At 36.8% G+C, this 17039-nt stretch overlaps 1 protein-coding gene across 2 annotated transcripts in view; it reads right to left on the reverse strand.

Moving 5' to 3' along the window:
* The window catches only part of ZDHHC14 (zinc finger DHHC-type palmitoyltransferase 14), a 99750-nt gene that overhangs the window by 15530 nt on the left and 67181 nt on the right, over nucleotides 1–17039 (reverse strand). For both annotated transcript variants that reach the window (XM_054393611.1, XM_054393602.1), the window contains exons 4-7: nucleotides 10576–10713; nucleotides 6706–6754; nucleotides 1712–1814; nucleotides 234–343 (exon numbers count right to left, since the gene is read on the reverse strand). In XM_054393611.1, the coding sequence (XP_054249586.1) occupies nucleotides 234–343; nucleotides 1712–1814; nucleotides 6706–6754; nucleotides 10576–10713 (400 nt within the window). The remainder of the gene's footprint in view (nucleotides 1–233; nucleotides 344–1711; nucleotides 1815–6705; nucleotides 6755–10575; nucleotides 10714–17039) is intronic.

Raw genomic sequence — 17039 nt, forward strand, 5'->3', positions numbered from 1 at the left:
TTAATTTTCATTTCAGATGTCAAACTTAAACTTATTTTACAGAATCTGATCAACAGTTTAGCTTAACTACAATTTACCAACTACAGAAGAAAAACTTAATTAAAACTTCCAATGGACAGTAAAGCAGAACTTTGTTTTTGTTGAGTATTACTCAAGCAATCATAAAGAGTATTTTTTCTCATCAATAATCACATGACTTCATTTTATACTAGCAATACTTCTGATACTCTTACCTTGGAGAGAGGGGCCCACAGAGTGCAGCACAGCAATTAGTAAAAATGTTGCCATAACTGTATGGATTATAATTTTCTTTACCCCTTTTATTTGACCATGATCCTTTAATCTGAAGAGATATGAATAAGATGCATCACATATCATACAATACAGAAAATGGCTGAGAAAAATCCAGGGTTACCAAAGCAGCAACATACTACTTAGATCAGAGGCAGACTAGAGAAAATTCACGATCACACCTAAAGAGCTTAGACCTTTAGGCTGTTTATAAAGGGCTAGACCCTAAAATCTTACAAGCAAGCACATGCTTTAACTCTATAGATTTAGACAACCCAGAATCTCAGAGGATCATTATATTCGCAGCAGGAACTTCAGCATCTAAATGTAATCATCTAAGTTTTATTTCATAAATATTATGGCACGTTCTACAGAAGTTCAGTTGCAACATATCCTTAAAGCCAGCAACAGAGCACTTTACAGTGCTCGTGTAGGTTCTCAAGCTGTGCAATACCACGCAATATTATCTTCCCTAAGTTCACAAATGGCTCTAAAATACTATGAAGCAACCACAGTCATTACTACCTTTTAGAACACATTATGTTTTCTTTTAGCTAGTCCTTCTTTTCTGTTTGTGATTTTAACTGTGACCTTAATAACAAAACATGTGTTTGACAGTCCCAAAGATGTTACTTTTATATTTGCCAGATACATATGAAAAAAGGTACAAAAGAAAATTACAGTAAAATACTTTTAAGCTCCTGGTAATTGGTTAAATTACTTGGTAAATTCCAACAAGTTTTCTGTACCATTAGCTACCTAGTTATTTTTGTTTTCTCCTTTCATTCACTTTGTGTTTCTCCTTTTAGTTAGAGGAAGACACATAGAGACTCCACATGTAGTTATAAATATAACTGCACACCAAACCAATGGAAACCTATGTGCAAAATAGGACAACTATAGAAGTGAGAAAGTTGTCCTTTAAATTAATGATATATTAATTGCCAGAAGCTTCAGACCTGAAACTGGCAAAGAAATTTCAAAGGAAAAATAAAATAAAATTAAATTTTTGTTTTGTGAATTTAATACTCAGCAATTTTTACATTAAGCAATTTTTGAGTCAAAGAATACTTAGGGTTTCCAGTGAAAAAGTGATACTGAAAATTATTTAGTAATCTCCTACTGCATAGGATATACTTGCTTCTTTGTCTCCTCTCTACTATATTTTCCTAGTTCAAGATACATGTCCTGTCGATATTCATTGTAATAAACACACTGTGAAACTAGCACATCATCAAGCCGCAACAAATAGAGACCAAAAGAATTATTCTGATGTTCTGAATTGAGCATGACCAGGTTATTTCTTTGTTTCAGGCATTCACAAAATTTTGCAGGCAATTTTTGCCTCTCTAAGAATGACAGAGAAAACCTCCTCATTACTATTTAGAAACATATATGTAGAAATATACTATGAACTTACATCTTCATTTGTTGTTTGATTGGAGCTGATCAAATACGTGTGAAAACCTGAGAGGCCAACAATGGACCATACTGAGAAAAAACACACCACAGCTTCTAGCACAGTAATTGAAAGTTAAGGATATATATGCAAATATATAAAAAACTTATATCCAGTAACAAGTAGTTATAATCACAAAATTCAGTGTTGTCAACTTACAGACCACAAGTCCCTGGAGATCTTCGGAGTAGAATCAAGAAGAATCAAGAATCAAGAATCAAGAAGGTTGGAAGAGACCTCAAGGATCATCGAGTCCAACCTGTCACCCTACACCTCATGCCTATCTAAACCATGGCACCAAGTGCCACGTCCAATCCCCTCTTGAACACCTCCAGGGATGGTGACTCCACCACCTCCCTGGGCAGCACATTCCAATGGCCAACCACTCTCTCTGTGAAGAACTTTCTCCTCACCTCGAGCCTAAACCTCTCCTGGCGCAGCTTGAGACTGTGTCCTCTTGTTCTGGTGCTGGTTGCCTGGGAGAAGAGACCAAACCCCTCCTGGCTACAACCTCCCTTCAGGTAGTTGTAGACAGCAACTTCAAAAGGGTCAACACATGCTATTTCAGCAGACTGAAAAAGGCTAGAAACTACTGAGGAGGGTTCTAATCTTGACTACTGAAATTAAAATTTTCATGTTCACCTGTAAAAGTCATCCCACTTACATTAGGACAGTGAATTGATAAATAATAGTAAATAGTAAATATTTGGGTAAGGGGAAGACCGAGCACAAGAGAGGCAACCCAAGGCTAGATGAATAGCAAAGACTGAACAGATGAGTTTCTACAAATACTTCGTGCACAATGGACTCTTGAGCCAGAATTAAGGGTTCTTGATCTCTGCTAACAGCAACAACAGCAACTGAGCAAACTGTCATAGGTTCTAACTGCTAGGCTCTCCTGTCTTTCTTCTGTTACTGAAGTTAAGATGTTGATATGGACATCAAAGGACAGTAGTCAAAATACAGTATGAAGGCCACTTCTCTCTCAAGTTCCTATAATAACTGGACATATTCTACATCACAACTGTGGGAGTGCCTGAGATGACAAATCCTGTTAAATCTGTGAGTGTACATAGTTGAGGTGGGGTTGAATACTGAAAACTCAGCAGCATTGCCCAAAACTTATGTTAAAGGGGAAGACTACCAGCTTATATATTGCTGTGCTGCTATTCAACAACTGAGGAATTAGAAGACGACATCTGGAAGGAGATATCAATACAAATTATAAGAAAATCATAAAAACCCCAAAACAAAACCAACCAAACAAAAAACCAAAATCAAGGAAGAAAGTTTCAAGTGGGAACATCAGCAGTCAAAACTTGCACTGGTACAGCCATAAAGCTCTCTGCTGGCATCTGCCCAGGCCACACAGTAGTAGTAGTAGTCAGCATCCAGTATGGGGTGCAACACATAGGGACTTGCACCTGAAGTAAACATGAGAGCTTGTGGGGTGCTCTCTCAACTGTGTGTTGTAGTGAGCAGCACAGGTATAGCAAGAGCAGCCACACCTCCAAGAGGGCAGCAAAGGCGTGCATATGCATGTGTGTGCACCACTAGGACTTTCCAAACTACCTGTGTTTTCATTTCTTGTGGACTTCATAACCCAAATGCCCAAGAGGTAACCAGGCTTTAAAAGTGAGCTTGCTGTACTAGGAATGTCAGTACTCAAGGCTGCATACATCCTGTAGCTTATATCATTCCTTTGACTGTGAAGAAGTCATGATCTCAGCATTAAGACAACAAATGTGCTTCTAAAGTTTATACAATCCAGCATAAAGAGCAAATTTCTACGGCAGGAAACCTGCTATAATTTTTTAAGGCATCTTTTTATGTACACACAATAGCCATGAACTCAGAATACATCTGCTTTGAGAATGTTTTCTACAGTACTTCAGTAGTAAATTTTTTTTAGGGAACATGAATCAGTATGAGAAAAGGCTTTAGTTCCTAGAAAAATAGATATAATAAATCAGGAACGTGGGAAAAGAATAGGATTAAAATAATCTGCATATTAACCATATATCAACCTTTAGTGAAGTCAGTTTCCAAGACAACATCAACTAAAAATATTCCACATAAAGGACACAGCCTTAAAACATACAAAAATATCCTTATCACTGACCCTGTCAACATAAGACAGGGTCAACAGAAGAGAAATAAGACAACTCTTCACCACTACACAGAGACAAACTGGAAAATACGGCAGTATTTGTGATAAAGAATCCCAATATTAGTTAATAGTGAAGAGTTTTGTATTGCAGGTCTGCTCTCAATGAATTGGGAAAGTAAGTGAACTGTCTGTATAACTTCCCCTAGAACTTACTTCACTCAGAGTGGTTTAAAGGCAAAAAAAAAAGAAAAAAAGAATTCATACTGAGCAGATCTGCTCCAAATGCAGCAGGATGACCAAAGCACATTGCTGAGCACCATGTTTGATGCTCTCTCATCCTCTGCTCAAACTATGTGGAGTCAAGTCAACACAATACAGGAACTCAATATCAGTTGACTGTGCAACAGCTGCAGCTAAGGCATGGACCATGAGGGAGAATGGATAAGGACTGTTAGCAGAGAATTCAGAGAGGTGTAAAGGAAGGAAACAGTCCCAAAACATTATGCACAATATGAACTGAACTTTGAAAGGCCAGAAATAATAAGGAAGGCTGTAGATGAACATTATTGGGTGGAATCTACATACCACGTCTAAGAGGAAGAAACACCAGGTCATAAAAGGAGAACCTTAGATGGAAAAGCACACTCACTGTAATCTGAGCACAACACTAACAGAATATTCCTTGCCATTGTTATACTCAAGAGGGTCCTGAAAAATGAGTTTCTCTCTGTACATGGTAACATTTCCTAATAAAAAAAGTTCAAGACCTCTCAGTTCCCCACTGGAAGGGACTTTGCACAAGAAAGAGACAGCTGTCATTTCCCCACACCAAAATCTAAAAACATCTCCAGAACAGTAGAGGTGGTTTATGTTAGATTAACATGACTCAATTAACTAAACATGAGTCCAAACAGAAAAAAGCAATATATTCTCAATATAAAGTGTAACTTACTAGCACAATAGGGTATAAAGCTCCCTTGATATCTTACACAGGGTTTTTAGGAAGATAGAAATGGCAGTGTTCCCTGTGCCTGAACTGATTGGCTTGATCCAAAGCAGCATTCCCAATACTATCTGGAAAATGTGTTGGGTTCATTTGTTTCTTTGTTTTACTGTTTGGAATTGTAACCAAGCTATTAAATTGTCCAACATATCACTATCAAACCAGGCCATTTCTACAATATGGGCTACTAAGCCTTTTGAAGTAGTATGTCTCTGAATATAAATTATGAATAAGCAGTCCATTATCCCTGGACAGGGATCCTCAAATGAATAATCAACTACCTTTTGATTTAAGGACAACTGAAAAGATATTCTTAGTTTGAAAGTAGTTGGAAAGAATCATCTTTTACATGAAGTGATTGTAGTTGTTTTAACTAAAAGCTATGGGGCTATGTGAAATTATTTGAAGGAGAAAAAAAGAAATCTGAACAGTGGCTTTATTTAAAAAGGGAGTTTACAGCTCAGTGACTCTACCAGATGAACACACATGCACACAAAGACCTGTCTCTTCAGAGTTTAGAGAATTTGACATTTGGAAGCACTACCTGGAAAGAGAGGTCTGTCTTTACATACAACTACAAATCATGGAGCAAGTTTTCTCTTCCTACTTTTCTGAGAAAGAGCAAACTGTGTGAGGACTTTTCCTTGGCACAAGGACAGGAAAGAATTCTTTTTATAGTACCTTTGTGAGAGACATGAATGGTTTATTCACACACAAACCATTCAAAACATACACACAAGGAGTGGGAAGCTTATGGTCTCTGCAGAAATGAAAGGCAGAAACTAAAGAGTAGTTATGTCAGCTTCCCATTTTTCCATTATGCTAGGTGCTTTTAGACAGCAGGAGCCTTCTGCATTCTCACTGAGTAGAAAATATACATCAAGCTACTGTGAGGTAATAAAAAGAATATGGAGTTTTTATAGAATAGAACCACTGAATGGTTTGGGTAGGAAAGGACCTTAAAAGATCATTTAGTCCAACTCCCCTGCCATGGACAGAGACATTTTTTACTAGATCATGCTGCTCAAAGCCCTGTCCAACCTGGCCTTGAATACCTCCAGGGCTAGGACATACACAACTCCCTTTAAGCAACTTCTTCCAGCATCTCACTACCATCATTGTAATGACTCTGTTAAAGTCCATCTAAGTCTAGCCTCTTTTAGTTCAAAACCATTACCCCATGTGCTGGCAAAAAAAAACTCTCTTTCTGTCTTTCTTTATATGTTCCATTTATACACTGAAGGACTGTAGTAAGATTTCCCCACTCTTCTTCAGGATGAACAATAGTATTCTCAGTGCATGCATGCATATGCTTTTATGTAACTTCACCAAAGTTGATACATGAAAATTACTTCTTTAAAAACAGTAAATCACCGTAAGAATTCTTTGGAATTGAACTCAGAGACAGCAAATGGTGTGAGTTTTTCCAGAATCTGCCTTTTCTATTCTGATGAGAATCATCCATTTTGGGTACTTTCTGTTGTAAAAGCAGAAGAAATACTGAATATTATAAATGAAAGCACAGCATGGGTATAGTGTGTGATACATTTATGAATTCCATCACAAATATATGGAGCATATTTCCACCACACAGACCTTTGTCTGTGGAAAACACAGACCTTTGTCAAGAGTACTACTCTGCAAAAGATGAAGAGTAAAAACAGTTCAGGTTAAACTGTCTTTTCTGCCTCCCATATGGGGCCAGAAATCCTCTATTGTGCAGGAAGTGATGAAATAAAGTCCCAAATGCACATATCCCAATAACAGCAAGAAAACAAGCAAAACCACATCTCAGGTGTTATTTTGCAATAAGATCTGCAATTCATTTCAGTGAAAGGATATCTTGCAGGACTGTCCTTCAGGGCATTGAGGAACCCCGTTTGTTGAGAACCTGTAGAAACAGAATACAAAATTACCAGCTGAGTAAGAAACTGCAGTTGCTATTAATAGATATTAATACTAATATTAATCGATACTAATACTAATATTAATCTGGTGTTGTTAAGCAGCAATGTCAGAAAAAAAACTCAGAGTGAGTTATCAGATCATCTAACATCTGCAGGATTTTCTCAGTCATGTCAAATTGATGTGCACACACTTTCCCATAAACAAGATTTTTGATTATTCAGATATAATATGAAACCAAAACGAACCCTAAAGCTTTGTATTTTGAAATTATACTTTTCAAAGTAACATTTTCACTTAGAAAAGGTATTCTATAAATCCAGATCCTCAACTTCCCCTCCTCTGTTTTGCAATCAGCCAAATTTTTCCAGAATATAATCCAGGTCCTACTATACCTGCACAGATGGTTTTCCTACTAGGCTGCTATTGCCTTTGGGCACATAAGAGAATATTCACCAGCTAAGAAGAGCTCAAGAGCAGCATTATCCAATGAATTTGAAATGCAGAAACATCCATATGGTTTCCCCACCCATGAGATATTAAGCAGAAATGGTAATTTGACAATTTGCTGATTGCAACAAGTGAATTAGTTTGTAGAAATTGGCTCAATGTCACATAGCTATAGGCACAGTTAGTGTTACACTGTATAAATTGATTTAAATCCATCAGGCTGAAAGTCTTTCCCACACCAAAAATTTCCCCCTTAGCTAAATTCATCAAAAGAATATTATGAAGAAGACAGAGGAATCTTGTCTTTAAAACAATGAAGATAAAACGTGTGTATGTATACACATACATATTCTCTAAACCTCTTGGCCATTTAACAGGGAAAAGTCACTTACCTTGTATTTCTGAGCCTTTTCAAAACTCTCAAAACTGATTCTTAGCCTTAAGGCACAAGACTAATGGAACCTCCCCTACCATCTATTTTTAGGATCCTTAATGGCAATGGCAGCAGGTAGGTGTGATCTCTATTCCCTACTGCTGGTCACAATCTTCCAAGCAATTCCAATTACACAGGAAGATTCATCACTGCAATGAACAGCTGAAATACTGATGCCTCAAACAAAGCTGAGTAACTGTGCAGAGAGACACTATCACTGAAAATTTAAGCTCGCAGAGATGGAAGAAAATATTGGAAGACAATACATCTAAAGACTCTGATTAACAAATTCATTTAATTATCTTCAATAATATTATGTGCACGTATTCTTAGTCCTGGAAAGAAGAAATTTCCAATGAATGCTTCAGAAAGTCACAGAAAACAAAATCTTAAGAAGCATCTCATATCTCCTCACCACTTAAGGCACACCAAAAAAGTATAAAAATGCCATCTTGTGAGGTGTATTTAAAAAAATTACACAAATTTCAAAAATTTGTGTAAACCAAGAGACATTTAAAAAACCCCAAAGGTTTCCTATATATAAAATCAGCGAAGTCAGAGAAGAAACTTCCCTACCAGGATGACCCAAAAGGATTTTTCCCCCGCCCCGATGTCAGTGCCTACAAGTTCCTGTAAATATCCATCAGACCCTTCCTAAAATAATGTCACGTGGCATTCAGTCTAACACAGCATATCTAGAATAAAGTGTTGCTGAAGGTAATCTTGCTAGGATTGTCTTCAGAAAAACTAAGAACAGAATTTGACTGAGTCAGCAGGACTTCCTCTACAATCAAGAATTTTGCCTGGACTTACCAAAATACATATGGACTGTGGGAAAATCATTGTCCCAGTTGTAAGAACTGAGACTTTATTCAAATTCACTAACACAAAGCAGTCTACACCAAATGCAACAGCTCAGATTAGGTAACTGGGAATACTGTTTCCTGGCTAGCATTACCTGAAGAACTGTAGGGTTGCAAAACAGAACAATAATGGTTAAGTGGTAAGTATGAGAAAGGTAGATAAGAGAACTTCCTGAAGCATGGCAGGCACAAAGAGAGTGATCAATATGGTAAGAAAACCTTCTTTGTAAAGAACCTTTTCTTGGACACAGTCAAGATTATAGTAAATAAATTTTAAAGCTGAGCTTGAAGCTCAAATGCAGCAAATAAACATCAGGGAACTAATCACAATTCATACCTGCTCCCATTGCCTTTGAGGATCAACCAATGTTTAGGACTAAGGAGTTCTTTCCTGTCTCATCCAAGGTAGATAAACCTCCATAGCAAGAAAACTTTACAGCTGATATATTTACAACAATTCAGAATTTAACTTCTACTACTTTATGTTAATTGTAATATTCATACAGTGGTAAAGTGCTTCTCAGCTACACAAAGGCACAATGAACTTCTCTGCTCTTTGTCTCATTCTATGTAGAATTAGGTATGGACACTGTAAAGCTAAAATCCACTGGATAAATCTACATGACAGAGAACATGAAACATTGGCATAATATTGGTAATTCATATGCAGAAAACTAATGGGGAAAAAAAACAGCACTGTAGTCTTTGTAAAATAAAAGCAGGATAGCTTCAAGAGTAGCTCTACATTGTCAGACTGGTAGTATTTTCAACTACTGAATTCTAGCAAAGTAAGGTACCAGAGAAAAAAAACCCCACTTTCTTCTCCTTATACATAAAAGGTGTCTGTGCCCAAATAAATTTCAAAGGTAAAAGTATTAATGGAAACTATTATCTTTTCAACAATTACTTTTCCTTCCTAAAATAATATGTACCTCTCATCTCTGCTCTTTCAACTGGTATTAGAAATGCTGTATCTGGCAGAGACCACATCTTGATCCAGACTCCCTCAAAATTACTTACTCCTAGTTCACTCCTATGTGCTAGATTTTTGTGCTATAGCAGAGCTGCTCAGTGCTCCTATCCTTTTGTAAAACACAAACAGGAGCAGGAGTTCTGTTTTTTGAAAAACAATTTTTCTCTACACAGTATAAGCAGCTTAGGAAACGGAGCAGAATCTTTCATATTTTTAAATAAAATATTTTCTAAAAATTGTCATTACCAAGTTAGCTTTATCTATGTCATAAACTTCAATTACTTGTATCAGGTTTCAATCATAAGATGGAATACAAAGAATTACAAAATTAAAGAAATACTCTTCAAGGCAATAGCCTATATAATTAGTGAAAAGAACACTCTGAAGCTTTCTAGCAATGGTAAGTTAAGAAAAACCCCAAAACATATAAAAAGTCTTTAAAGACAAGTCATATAACCTATCACTATAACTTCGAACATCATCATCATCATATAGGAGGTAACAATTTATGTGTGGAAAAAAATCAGAAGAGTATTGACCTCAAACTCAATTCAGAATACAAATAAAAATCAAACTCATGAATATTCATCTTCCTATGTCTTATCCTATTGACTCCATTATGAATTAGGTTACTTTCAGAAACGCAAATAAAAGTAACATGTTAAAAAGAGGTAGAGAAAGAAGTAAAACTAAACAGTAAGCAGCAGAAAATGTAAACCAGCTCCAATCTTTTTCCCATTAATTTACCTGCTTCTTTGGATGGCAAATGACCACATGCCCACAATTAGAAAAGGCACACGCAAGTTCTTTGGGAAAGTTATCCTACCTGCATGCTTGCACACATGTGCTGCTTTTCCAATAGATTTTTTTTTTGTCCTTTTATGGATAATTAAGAAAAGCCAAGACTGAAGCAATGAATACCATGACCTGGAGCTACTATAGGCCAGAAAGGGACTCACTGGGGATCGTGAAGCTTCAGAGAAAAGGTAAACAAATAAATAAATCCTGAATGATCAAAAGATTAACTTAAAAATAAAGAACTCAAGCAAATGGCTACATACATAATCTGATTTCACCAGCATACTTACGAAGGATGACGTGGGTGATAACGAATGCAAATATAAAGACTGTCAGAAAGGACAGAGATAAAATAAACATATAAAAAAATCTGTAGTTTCTTTTCCCCACACAGTTGCCTACCCAGGGACAGTGGTGATCAAACCGTTCTGAAATGAGAGGCAGAAGAAAAAAAAATAAATGGAAACCAATTAATAAATGCTGTTTATTTAGAAAAAAACCCTATCTCGATACTAGATTAAAACTCATAATTTAACTGGCATTTGCAAATTAGCCTAAATTCCTATTTAGAATGGAAAAAAAATAGGAAAGAAAAAATGGAGTATTTTAATGAAACCTTACAGCTTTTAGAGAAACCAAAGCATGTCTAAGGTGAGTTCCTGTTAAACTAAGAACATTATTATGATAAATTGTGAACTCAGACCAATAAGCTCATATTTATTCACAGTTGTAAGAAGCGGTACCAACTTAACTGTATCTCCAGTTTTCAAAATAAGAAGCTTTTTTTTCCCCAGTGACTCTTCTACTAAAACCCAGAAGTTTTGATGTTGTTTTATTTATATCTGTTATGATTACACCTCTGACTTATGTCTACTATCATCTCATCCATCCATTATGGGACATAAAACATTTATACCCCTCTTCCTCTTACTGATTCGCTCAACATGTTCTCCATTCCAGACCACCTATTTTTCCATACTAAACCACTAAAAATATGAAAATAATTCACATAACTATTTTTCAAATGTTAAAATTCAGACACTCTTGTAAAAATTGCTTATACTTCTTGTGAGTTTAGGTTTGGTTCTTTTGTGAGGTTTTTAAAATAAACTATTTGATCTTGCAGGAGTTTTCTGTAAGCCATATAGTATAAAAATTGGTAGTTGTCATCTAAATGGTCTGTTAACCTGTATTGCTGAAAGGTGGGATTCCAAGGCAAACAGAAAAAATTTGTACTTGGGGTTTTTTGACTGTATCAAGACGTTCTGCCTCTGCTAAACATAAAGAGGTTCTACTTCTGCCACACATGAATCCCAGCCTTTAAGGAACACATTTTTATTTCGAATGCTGTGACGCCAGTTTAGGTACTGCTGATTGACAGGATCGCGCAAGGGACACAAACTTATCTTTTACTTGTGTACAAAGCAGTAGAAAAACAAGCAAAATCATAATAGAGCTAGGATAAAATATATCAAAGTAAGGCACCTAATTGTTACTACATAAGGCTAACTATAGTGATTAGGACATAAGGCTAACTATAGTGATTGCATCACCAATTGCCCTGATACTTTACCATCATCTAGATCTACAGTCGCTGGTGAGCCCTGGTTACAGCAAGGATCTGGAGAACCCTTCCCAGCAACTGGGAGCTCCTACACAATGTGTCCACTTGTAGGTGAGGACTCCAAAGTCGCTGCAAGAGCACCCAGCTTTTTATACGATTGAATAAAATGTGGAAACATCTGACTTCATCCTCCTTTTGGATTCCCCCCACTGCCTGGCCAGGGCTCAGGGAGAAACCAAGGGAGTGTCTTAATCTGTTTGGCTTTGACCACACACCCTGTCACAAGGCTGGACATCTGACTTATGGCCTTGACAGTTTGCCTCTAAATAAGGAAAGTTGAATACATTCTCATAAAATTTCATCCTAACTAACGATTACTTTTTGCCCAAGCTACATATTTCATTAATAGCAATATATATTTCCCTAATAAGCATACATATTTTGCTAATGATCAGATATTGGTAATCAATGATAAGCAGTAATCAACTATTTTCACTACATACCCTTTGCACTACAGCCTCTCTCTTCTTTTATACTGAATCAAAACCTTTCTCTCCATGTGAGATTAACTCACTCATGAGATAGGAAAAGACCATGTTAAGTGAATGTCCCCAACATGGGGGAAGTGCCTCAGTGTTGGAATGCATCAGAGGGAACAATTTGCTCAGGCATCCTGGATCACCCCTCTCCATCTCAGTTCGATGGGTGATGGAAACGGAGCAATCGCCAGGAACAAATTGGCATTTCCTAATGTTGCTTCAGAGAGTACACTGACAAAATTTTTAATTTTTTAATCAAATCCAAGATCATGAGTCAGATGCTCTCATGCTGACTTTCCTAACTCTCTGATCCTTGTCCAAATCCTGTTTTGTTTTCTGTGGCTTTTATGCCTCCATTTACATATGATATCAAACTATCTGCAGTTGCAGAGGAAATGCAAGCTATAAATTCATAGTCCTTAAATCCCTATGTAAAAAGGGCTCATCTGCCCAAGGACACCAGTTAATTTTAGTTATGGCTATGTTAAAGAACTACATTCATTGAAAAAGAATGAAAAAAAAAAAGAAATATAAACAACATGTACAACAGATTTCTGAATTTGACAGACTTGTACGAATGGTGTGGCATGACAGCTGTTCGAACCACATGCTTCTGCCATAAATCTGTTTCAAATTCCAAGGGGGCACTTCCAGGTGAAGTTACTGAACTTTCTTAGGATAAAGCTTCAGAAATACTTTGATTTAATGAGTGCTGCTATGAATACCAAGAACTAAACACCCTTGTATCTAAAAGGGTAGGCAATACTACCTTTGTTCAGTGTAATAAAGTTGCATTCCCAAAGTAAGTGACGTTGCATTTGAACAGTGTTTATTTTTACATCTGTGCTTCTGAACGAGTCCTTACATTTCAATAAGCACTTTATTTCATTTAATGAGTACCTAATACAACATATAAGCAAATAATAACACCATGAAAAATACAGTTACAGGGCCTTTTAAATAGCATATTCTTAGTGTACTCTTGTACCCTCTTGCTTAAGTTAAAAAAATGAAATGTTTGTGGAAGACTTAACTCATGTATATACATTCATCCTCTTCTATGCTGACATAGTAGAAATCAAGTTATATATAAAGCTCAGTTTCTAGCCATGAAACAATATTTAAATATATGTAGAAATCTATTTGAGAAACTCATATAAACCCACACAAACAAAAATACACACATACACACCCCTTCCTATCTATAAACACACATCCATATATATTTAGACACTGATATATATTCCTTACTGAAGACTGACAGTATTTTTAACCTATTTGGCACTCCAATTGCAGTCTTCAAACTTTCTTGGTAAATACCTTACTTTCACAAATCATTGTGAAGATATGTAACTACATAAGGTGTTTCTAAGACAGAAATGGACAGGAAAGGCTGGATATGAAAAATACAGACAAATGAAGAGCCTCATACTAAGCAGAAACTTCTCATGCTGTTAAAAAATATAAGCTTTTTTAAATCTAGAGCTATTTCTTCCTCCTTACAAAATGCCATGGTTTATTAAGTATTAATGAAAAGACAACATTATCTTAAAATTTCATGCTTGGCACTCCAGATGCCTGCAAACCGAACAACCAATGACTTCCAAAAGAAAGATCTAATTACAGAATCACAGAATGTTAGGGGTTGGAAGGGACCTCAAAATACCATCTAGTCAAACCCCACTGATTTGCCTTCACTGAGAACTGAAAAACTACTAATGCTGAGAAAATGCTGAGGAATTCTGGCCCTTGTAAGATTCAAATGCAGAGCAAATATAAATCTAAGTTATTATTATGAAAAACAGACTGTTGAGAGGTGATGACTGCAACTCTGGTTTAAATATATAGGACAGAGTTAACGTGCTACTGTATTTGATCATATGCTTTTGACAAGGGTAATGTAAAAATATTTGAGGCAAATGAAGAGAACCAAAACATTGTTAATATAAACTATTGCTAATAAAAAGTGCATTAGAAGTTTTAATGAGGGAGGAAGAAAACTGCAAGGGCTGAAGTTTGTGGAACCATCCCACAGATGTTGTGATTGATCATCCTCCTGCACTCAATTTTTTTTAAGCAAAAGCAGCATGGCATTTGCCTTCAGGATGTGCTATGAAGTTACAGCTGTATCTACTCAATCCAGAACTACTGTTACAGCAGATGGCCCAGCTTCTCCTGGTTTAGCATTCCTGTGAGCAATCTCTTGCCTGTGTGTTTATGGCTCTCCACACTGCCTAGCCGGGCTAAGCCTGGACTTGATTTCACCCTGTGAGGAAGCTGGTTGACAGAGTCAGATGAACTTAAAACTATGGTTAATTTTCTGTTGCCTACTCTCCAGAATAGCTCACCACAGTGTCAGACAAACACCAAAGCTGATCCAAATGAAGTAGTGAAAACAATACCACCAGAGAAGGGATGAAACGACCCTTTCAGAAGCAGTCAAGTGTTCATTAGCTGTAATGCCAACCTTGCTACGGGTTTGTCAGAACTGCCAGAGAAATCTAGTTTTGATTAATTTTTCAGGGTCTGAGAACAAAAGCTGAAGCAAACAAAAAGGGACTGAGAATATCTGTGAACACTTTATAAGGTGAATTATCAATGAAAAGATGGGTAAACAGAGACTCAAAATGCAGCTGTAAAGACCAAAGTTGTCAGCAATCCTGCAACGACTTTATTTTACTACTCTTTCCCAAGTGATACACAACTTCGAATTTGGATAATAACTTCTGAAGATAGTTGGTACCCCCATAACCAGATCCAAAGGGTGAGGCTTCACAAGATAACTGCACCAATCTAAAACTTGGTAGCAGTGAAAGAGATGGCCACATGCTGCCTTTCCTGTCACTTATCCCACTTCCTTCTTTCATTGTCTAAGTTGCTGCTGAGTCAGGTCAGTTCCCTGAACTGGCAGGAAAGAAAAAAGGCAATTGTTTTGTTAATTGCTTAGTGAGAAAAAGTGACTTATCAATGGCTGTGTGTTACTAAGGACTGTGTGAACAGGCACAAAAGAAAGAATCGCACAAGCAGGGGTAAAAAACAACAGCAGAGGATGAAGCTCACATATAGTCCCTTTGGAAGCAGCATGCTGTCAGCATGATTCACTGTTCTCATTAACACTCACCTAATAATATTATCTGCTAACTGGATGACAGAAGAACATAAAAGCTACATCACACTTAACAGATTTCTTGGGTTTTACTTTCCCTGAAACATTTACATTTAAAAACTTGATTAAGAAACATTAAATGCTGCATATCTCAGATAAAAACAAAACTGAGAACATTTCCCATTTTCTTAAGCAATGGTCTTACACATGGAGAGTGTTTCCTTCAGAAGCCACACCAAAGAATATTCCTTGCTGCTCAGAAACATCAAATTTCTATTTTTTCACAGCACAGCAGGTAGACTTTTACATCCTCAAATGTTCAGCTTTCTTAATCACTACACTCCAGGAAACCACATATAAAATTACCCCAATGCTTTACTTCCTCTTTCAAAACATTTAATTAAAGCTTTATAATTTACAAGGAACAACAACAAAACAAACAAAAACCCAGCCAACCAACCAAAACAAAACAAAAAAACCCACTGTATTTTAACACAGAACATCTGTAGGCCAGTTTGGTCCTTCAGCTTTGTGCATCTGTTTGCACTGTCCTCTCAGGAACATTTATTATTATTTATGAGCTGCTTCCTTTTAACTTTGCTCAACCGGATCACTGCACGCTAACATACATTTTCTAAAGCTGAATGTGAAGGCAAGTCTCAAAAAAAAAAAAAAAACAAAACAACCTTACAGTTGCAAAAATATCTAGGTGACATTATTAAGAGATTCTAATGAATAGAAGTTAGAAACCACCTGGTAATTCTTCCACGCTATTCAAGAAAAGGGTAAAGACACACACCTAAGCTGCTGGCACCTTTAACATGCATATGTGCATTCCAGGAGTGGAAGGAGTCAACAGTCCTGTCCTGGTTTGAGCTAGAACAGAACTAATTCTGTTCAGTGATTTTACTTTTCAGCTCAGCCTCTTAAGTAACTGAACTTTCTGAAATTAATGGCCATATTTCACTGATATGTCTGCTTCTGCTACTGACAATGCTCAGTGTTTCTAGTTAGTACCAAGGAGTGGCAAGCATACCAAGCTCACTGCTAAAGCTTGCATACTACATTAGAGGTGCAGAGTGAAATGTCTCACGTGCAGGGAGGAACAGATAGGACAGGTGACCCTAAACTGACCAACAAGGTATTCCATTCCATACACGTCATACTCAGTATACAGTGGAGGGATCATGAGGGTCAATTTCTTCTTCAATGGCCAGCACATGAAGAGGACTCTGACCATTCTGTGTTTGATCCCAATCCATGACTTCCTGAAGCTGGTTCCCATCTGCTGTTGGGATTTCTGCCACAGCTTCAGCAGTGACAGTGACTGTCATCAGAAGGTTGAGCTCAATTTTGGTTTTGTATATATTTTATTATTATTATTATTTTCACTAAAGTAGTTTTAGTTTTCTTTTCCAATTTGTAGGATTCTCTCTCCCTTATTACTTTTCTCTTCCCCTTGGGGAAGGGAGTGGGTTAATAGAGAACATCTGTCACTCATTTAGTGGCTGGCCCAGCCCTAACCCTTGACAAGCCTATTATCCA

Source organism: Indicator indicator, chromosome 2, assembly GCF_027791375.1.
Source record: "Indicator indicator isolate 239-I01 chromosome 2, UM_Iind_1.1, whole genome shotgun sequence".
Lineage (NCBI taxonomy): Eukaryota > Metazoa > Chordata > Aves > Piciformes > Indicatoridae > Indicator > Indicator indicator.